The sequence below is a fragment of the Hetaerina americana genome, unplaced genomic scaffold (genome assembly GCF_022747635.1).
Source record: "Hetaerina americana unplaced genomic scaffold, ioHetAmer1.1.p SCAF_77, whole genome shotgun sequence".
Classification (NCBI taxonomy): domain Eukaryota; kingdom Metazoa; phylum Arthropoda; class Insecta; order Odonata; family Calopterygidae; genus Hetaerina; species Hetaerina americana.
Window position 1 is genome coordinate 423824 of NW_027287394.1, and position 8021 is coordinate 431844.

General features: G+C 34.8%; 1 protein-coding gene across 1 annotated transcript; it reads left to right on the top strand.

Moving 5' to 3' along the window:
* The first annotated feature begins 427 nt into the window (after positions 1 to 427).
* Positions 428 to 7678, top strand: LOC139697448 (uncharacterized). Its single transcript, XM_071596171.1, has 5 exons — positions 428 to 559; positions 744 to 902; positions 1960 to 2070; positions 6876 to 6999; positions 7455 to 7678. Exons 1-5 carry the CDS (start codon positions 428 to 430, stop codon positions 7547 to 7549), a joined length of 621 nt encoding a protein of 206 aa, XP_071452272.1. The 3' UTR covers positions 7550 to 7678.
* Positions 7679 to 8021: the final 343 nt, after the last annotated feature.

Below are 8021 nucleotides of genomic sequence, written 5' to 3' on the forward strand. Positions count from 1 at the left end.
CACTTTTAGTAAAAGTTTTTTTCTGGAAACCCAGCCGTCTTATTAAAACATCAATTTAAAAGAATTAAAATTGTTGGTTAATGAATCAATAATAAATAAAATATTCTCTTATGCTTCAGACAATGCAATATTGTGTTTAGCGTGTCATTTTTAGAGAACCAAATACTATTTTAAACCCTTGCTATTTCGACAGTTTTATTTGGTCAAAAAAAATATTACACTCAACTAAGTAAGAGTTTAAATAATTTTAAGATGCGGAAATTAATTTGAGTTTGGTGATCACTTGGAGCCAAAATATATCCAGATCGACTCTCCACCTCGCGCTCAGTAATCGATTCAGAACCAACGACCCATCGATATTTAGTCGGCCATTTTGGAATGTATTGCTTACGAGTTTTTAATGTTGACGTTTTTAAGTGCTACGAAGATGTCTCGGCAAGAAAGTTTAAAGTGTAGATTATGTCTTGGCCGTGGTGGTCGGTTGACAAATATTTTTAGTGAAAACGACGATGCTGAGCAGTTGGTGCGAGAAGCAATAGAAGAGTTATTGGAATTGAAAGTAGGCCAATCAATTATATGTTTACGTTTTCACTATGACGCCTTCATCGTAATTTTACCCCAAAGTTTTTGGTTGTTCCCGGTTATATGTCAAAAAAAAACCTTTGCATTACTATGTTAATAATTAGTGTCCTTTTGAGAGAAGATGTGTGGGGTTTATCAGCTTGATTATCTTGTTTTCGTAGGTAGTGAGGGATGGAATCAACCCGTGGTTTATTTGCTATCAGTGCTTTAAAATACTGACCGATTTCTATATGTTCAAGCAGCAATGCTACGAAAACAATCTTATATTGGAGAGGCAAGCGGAAAACAAACATGAAGAGGGAAATATTAGTCGTTCAAAGGTGAGTTGTGTTCAACGTATGTTTTTATTGTATAATATTCTTAGCAATGTCCATTATAACAATATGCGTTAGGGAAAGTAAGGTATAATGATTAATAAACGTGTTTATATGGAATGAATTTCCTCCCTAGTGTTTTCATGTCTAGTGAGCTAATGATAAATACGCGCAATGAGTTAAAAATTGCGAATATTGTATGCATTAGATATGTACGTAGGAAAAACTTACTTTACTTACACGTTTATTATCCGAGCATGCGTAAGAGTACTTAGACTGTCTTTCTTTGACGCGTTTTGTTCCAATTACAATTATGGTGTTTTTCATCATAATATCTTTACATTCATTTTGTATGTTTTGTAAACTTAATCAGTTATAGATACAGTAATTTCCAATACATTGCCAAAGGTTTTCCTCTGTTTTTTGTTATTTTTACCGCTCTGGGAGATTTATTAATGTATTAGTTTTTAAAAGATGTACGTGTTTACAGAAATATTTCATTCAGGTAAACATTGACTCAATAGTAGTTTGTCATTTAACCTTGAAAACAATCTGCCCATACAATGACTAGTATCTTTTCTTATAAGGTTAAAGGTATAGGGTCATATGTTCAAAACATATAATTTTAAATGATTCCTGATTAAAGAAGAATTTGCATTTAGTCATTGTGGAATGTCTTAGTTTTAAATTTTCACTTAATGTATGTCCAATGATAACATAATATAATTAATATTTATTACTGAATATCTTTGAAAAATGCTAATCCCTAAATATTATACTTGGCAAGCAGGTAATGTGTTTTTGGATTTTATAATTATTTATCCCATTAATTGGTTTTGCTGTGATATCTAGCTCTGCTATATGTATGTATGTGTGTACTCACATGTTTAAATGGAAATCTGTTATGCCCTAAGCGTGAAAGTCCTGCCATTTTATTTAAATTTGTAATCATCGCAATTATTTTCATTTGATAGAAATTGTTGATCATGCACTCAATTTCAATTTTGATATTGCTCGTCTAATTTTTTTGATATTGTCCAACCTTTTTAACAATTATGTACAGTTCACAGTGAAAAGGGAGATGGAAGTTGAAGAGCTGGAAATTATTAAAAGTCCAGTTAGCAAGGAGGAAGTGGACCACAATATTCAAATTGAGGAAGGGACTTCTCTTAAGGTAAGGGAAAAATAAGTGCGTTTGTGCCATATTGACTAATGCTTAATTTTTCAAATCATAACTACCATGAGAAGAACAGATGTGTATTGATTGTGCCGTAAATGTAACGGTATTTGTCCAAGTTAATGTTGTAGGTCTTTTTGAGCAAGACATATTTTTAGCCTTATAGCATTTTTGCGATGATCCATATATGTAATTCCTTTCAAATGAAAAAGGCAAAAGCATGGAAATGCTGCTTATGATATGAGTCAGGTATTCAATTGAGTGAATATAGAGATTTGTTTCTAAGGATGAGATAAGGTATGCCAAGGATTATAACGCAAAGTAAACTGTTATGATAGGTAATGGCTATTGTGTAGCATGGCAAGTACAAGGTTTGTGAAAAAGTTTTTGGGATTAATTTTGTAAAATTAAATTTTTGTAATGCATGATAAAATAAGTTCAACAGATTCAGGCTTGAGGTCGTGGAAGTTCATCATAATGAAATAAGGACAATTTGCACTTTTCCACAGTTTATTTAACGTACGACGCGTTTCAACTCACAGAGTCATCATCAGGTAAAAGGCAAACTAAATAGTAAGAAGACCTTATTTATATGTACAGCAGATGTGGTTGGGAAGGGAGAGTCGAGTAGGGGAGAGGAGGAGGGGGGGAGGAAAGGCGGAGACGTTATAAAGAGGGAAAAATGGGGGGTTAATGACAGGAACAACTGCAAAGTGGGGGAGGTGGGGCTGGAGTATTGGGAGTGGGTTGTTGTACAGCAGGGGGTTAAAGGCTTGAGGACATAGGGAAGGAATCTTCAGTAGGAGATAGTGGGAGGGGAAGATGGGTTAAACAGGTAACTTTCTAGGAAGCAGAGCCCACTGCTGGTTTTAGTGTAAGGGATGAGCCACGTGCTGCAAGGTGGGGAAGGGGGGGAAGTGCACTAGTTAATTCTTGGAAAATATGATGACCAGTGGTAGTGGGCAGTGAGAGACCCTGACAGGGGGGAAGAGAAGAGAAGGTGGGAGGGTGAAGACATGAAAGAGGAGGGGCAGTAGGATTTTGATTCTTGATTTTATGAATTGTGAAAGGGATCTTGATGAGGGGTGAATGGTTCACAAAAATTTGTTCATTTAGGAGAACATTGTGGTCTTCCTGCAGTATTTCCAATTGTTCCAGTGTGTCAAGTTTCATCCCCTTATTCTCCAGATGGAGCATTTCCGGAACAAACTTGCAATCATGCAATGTCCTTATTAGATGTTTGGCTAGGAGAGACGTTTCATTACCTGATGTCCGGCATCTCTTATGTTCTTTCAGTCTTGTGATGAAACCTCTCCTAGTCTGGCCTATGTAGCACTTTTCACAGGAATCACATTTCACTTTGTATACACCGGATTGAAGGAAGGGGTCCCACTTGTCTTTATTTCTGCATAATATCCTCCCTACTGTGGGGGGGTTGTAAAGAGAAATGTTATATGTAATCTAAGGTGGACCCGATAATGTCTAAAGATATTCATTTGCTCATGGAACTATGTGCTAATCAGAGTTATTTTCTATTCAACAAAAATTTTTATCACGAAACAGATAGTCTCGCTATGGGATCCCCCCTCTCACCATTATTAACTGAAATATTTATGGACGACTTCGAAAGAAACCTATTTAATTCCAACCATCCCCTTTTAAAAAATATCTTCTATTGGTATCGCTATGTTGATGACATCATCTGCTGTTGGACAGGGAGTGAGAGACAACTAGATTTATTCTCAAACATACTAAACCATCAACATCCCAAAATTTCTTTCACCATGAAAATAGAGTCCAAAATAGGTCTAAACTTTCTGGATCTCACGATAACCATTAAAAATAACAAACACAACTTTTCAGTGTTCAGGAAACTATGCTATAGCAACATTATCATTCTATCTGATTCTCTCCACCCTACTGCTCATAAACTATCCGCATTCCATGCAATGTTACATAGACTAGTAAATTTACCCCTCAGAAAAACAAACTTCAATAATGAACCCAACATTATAAAATCCATAGGATCATGTAATGGCTATGATCCAAATGTAATAATGAAAATGCTAAAGAAAAAACTCCAGAGAATTACCATTTCCAAAATTTGCCCTCTTAGGCCCGCTAAGGATAATACAAAAATGTGGTGTAAATTATTATTTGTTGGTCCCTCACGGACAAATTAGCCAGACGTTTCCCCAAAGATACATATAACATTTCTCTTTACAACCCCTCTACACTAAGGAGGATATTATGCAGAAATAAAGACAAGTTGGACCTCCTCCTTCAATCTGGTATGTACAAAGTGAAATGTGATTCCTGTGAAAAGTGCTACATAGGCCAGACTGGGAGAGGTTTCATCACAAGACTGAAAGAACATAAGAGATGCCGGACATCAGGGTACCCAGGGTTTTTCAGGGTACCCACTTTTTCTAAGAGATTCAAGGAGGTTTTCTCATTATTTTTATTGGAGGGTACTATTCTTGTAGAAACAAAATCCACAGACTGAATGAAAAAGGGATGAAGGATTTTGTTTGTGAATAATGGCCCCAGTTAAAATAAATTTAGTGTTGATCAATGGTCAGTTTCATTTGGGGAGAAATGTTAAAATTATTTTTCTAGATGTTATTCTTGATAGCTTGGAAAGTTTTATTAGAGTCAGATATGAATGAATTAAAAGATACCATGGAAAAGAAGAGAAAGGTAATAAAGGATGATAATGTATCATGACAGTGTGACTAATGGAAGAAAATGTCATTGATAAAGCTGATACTGGAGTGTGGTTTGAGTGTTTTTCAATTGAGGATCTTATATTCATGTTAACCCATGCATTCTTCCTCCTCGATATGCATACGCCGGAACAAATGGCATGTCTATTGTACTGCATTTTACAAGGGCGATTTGAAAAGTAAGGTTATATTGAAAATCAAATTTATTCTCAACTTTCTGCACATCATAAAAAAGCCTGAGCATTTTGAGTTGCCTTGCCAATCAATCAGGTTTTTCACCCATGTAAGCAGCTTTTTAATACTGGAGTCATACCTTTCTCATGCCATGTCATGAAGCTAACTGACTACTGCTTCTTGCACTTCCTCGTCTAACTTGAAACTGTCCTCCAAGGCATGTTGTGAGAACAGAAAACAAGTGGTAGTCACTGGAGACAATTTCCAGGCTTTAAGGAGGTGGATCGATGATATTCTCGCCAAATTTATTCATCAAACCTTCATTCCTCAATCTTCACATCAAATGACCAGCAAAAGTAGGCTGGTCATTTGATGTGAAGCCATGTGCACATGTATTGTCATGTTGCAAACACACTCCTTTGATGAGATAAGTTATATCCAATAAACTTTGAAATAATATTCTGCATGAAAAAGTAGCCACACTATTCATTAAGGCCTTTTCTATCCCAAAAGGAATAATTTCCTGTTTATTGTGAACAAAGTTGTCAATTAGCCCACGGTTGATTGTGGCAAATTCAGCCACCCTGATGGCTGCTAATTGAGGAAATTTTCCCAGCATCAAACAATATGCTGCACTTTATTAGCATGTTTTCGATGTCTATACACCTTTCAACGTACAATTTCACTAAATGGCAATGAATTTATATTGCGGAAGCAGTCATTCGTTGGCTTCCTGATGCAGCAGGAGGAAGTTATGATGCTGGTATTGAAAGCTGGCTAACAGGATGCAAAAGTGATTGTTCATCAAGGTGACAATGTAGGAAAATAGCTAAATGCTCAACTTCTAAAAGACGTATGCAAAATTGAGAATAAATTTCATTTTTCATGAAAAAAAATAATGGACGCTACTCTTCAAATCGCCCTCCTATTTGCAGACATAATTTGTCCTTAAATTTGAAAGAATTTGGATGAAGAATGGTTGGGTCAGTTGGAAGAGGAAATAAATAGATGGGGTTCGTTGTGGTTTGTAGGGAAAGGTTATACCTCAAGGCTTCTAAACCTTGTTTCTTCAGGGAATGTAATACATACTGTTGTCTTGAGAATTTTTCATTCTGTATTCATTCTGTGGATTGAAGGTGGTGGCCGATTAATTCCAAGATTTGTTCATCAGGTAAGATGATTTTAGAGACAATGAGGCTTTGGAGGTTATTGGTTCTCTGAATTTTTGGTAGCATATAGAATGTAGGTCCTGGATTATGCAAGGATATGGTAAGTCTGGACAATTTTGGATTAAGTGAAGGGAAGAAGTACTCAGAGATGAAGGAGTATTTAATGTAAAGTATGTCCCAGGATTTTGTTTTGCTGGCAGTCCCAAAATATTTATTTGGTAATTATGTCCATTCATAATATACCTTAACTTGTAATTACCTAGACAAAATTGTAATGCATATGAAGTTAGTACTTGTTGGCAAAGTGTACAGCCTTGGGTAATGGATTCATATTATCTGTTTAATAGGACAGAGGTCATAGAAATATTAAGTCTCAAGGGGCATTACTTTTGATAAATTTTTTTAAAGCAAAATGTTAAAAGATTTTATCACTGTGTAAAGTCATGTGAAGTTATTTCTCATGTATTTCTCATCAGAACAGGGCAATACAACTTCACAGCTTCAAGTCTTTCATAATATTTGCAAACATTAATCCTATCGTCCTAACCAATGCAAGTAAATTGTTTGAAGAACAAATTTTTGCAAGAGTTGTCAACTAAAATATTATTTATTATAGCAATATAATGCATACAAGTTAAAAATTGTTTTATCTTAATTTTAAAAATAACATGGTTTTTAAAACATATTTTTCATGGATTTCCTGAAAATCTGTAATGTTTTTTTTATCTTGCAGGATCCTTTGGAAGATGCAGAAATAAGTATGATCTCTGAGGAGGAAGTGAAGATTAAGGAAGATTTTGATGCTGATATTCCTCAGATAGAAGTAAGACTGGAAGGAGAGGTGTTGCAGGGACAAGGTAAGGAGAGCTAAGGACTGTGCTGTCTCTTCACTTTTGCTACTTTCTGGTGTAATACAATTATTGGTGATTAACTGTTGCAGTAATTTTAATCTATTATGGAAAAATTCGGGTAAATTTTTAAAATTCTATTAAAAATAACTGAAAGGCCATTTATAATAGCCTGATGTCCCTCAAAAAAGATTATAATATTATCATCTTTTTGGAATTATTTATTAGTATTTTTAATATAATTTATGAAGTTACTCAGACTAGATCTTTTAATATTCTTGAATTGTTGTCAAGCCTTTTCTTTGTTTTGCTTGATCATTCTAATAATAGATTTTTTCAGTTAAGAATTATAAATAAAATAACCCAAAAACAACCATTTTCACTTTTAATATCTAATTTTTTATCCTAAGTAAGATGTAAACATTATGTAAAAGACTGGATTTAGCTTCCTGTAACTTCTTTAGGTTTCCCAGACTCAAAGAGCTTTGAAAGAAAAGCACTTGACACTGAGGAGGGTAAAACCCAAATTGCTAGAAGGCCTAATTCAGGCCAGCATTAGTTGATGATATGCTTTGTTCCTGGGATTTCAGCACAGCTGATGTTGCTTACTTACATACATAGACTGACGAGTTTCTACAGGAAAATACCAGAAATTTGTTTGTATTTTTTTTTAATTAATAAATTTATCCTTACTGGCAAAAAACAATTTCTGCGGCAGAGGTATTAACTTTAATAATTATCTACTTTACCTTATCCTTAAAATCTTCCAGATAAACATCAAAAACAAGATGATGCAGGGTCAGATGCTTTGGCCTCTCAACTACATGTGTGTAAAATTTGCTACAAGGTATTTGAACAAAGGGACCTTCTCAAAGATCATGTAATGCACGTGCACCTTAACAAGGTGATGCAATTCAGATGTGATGTTTGTTTGGAGGTATTTAAGGGAAAAAATGACCTTGCAATTCATATCAAATTGGTGCATGCTCTTAAGAAGAAGCACCAATGTGAATTCTGCTCTAAAACTTTTC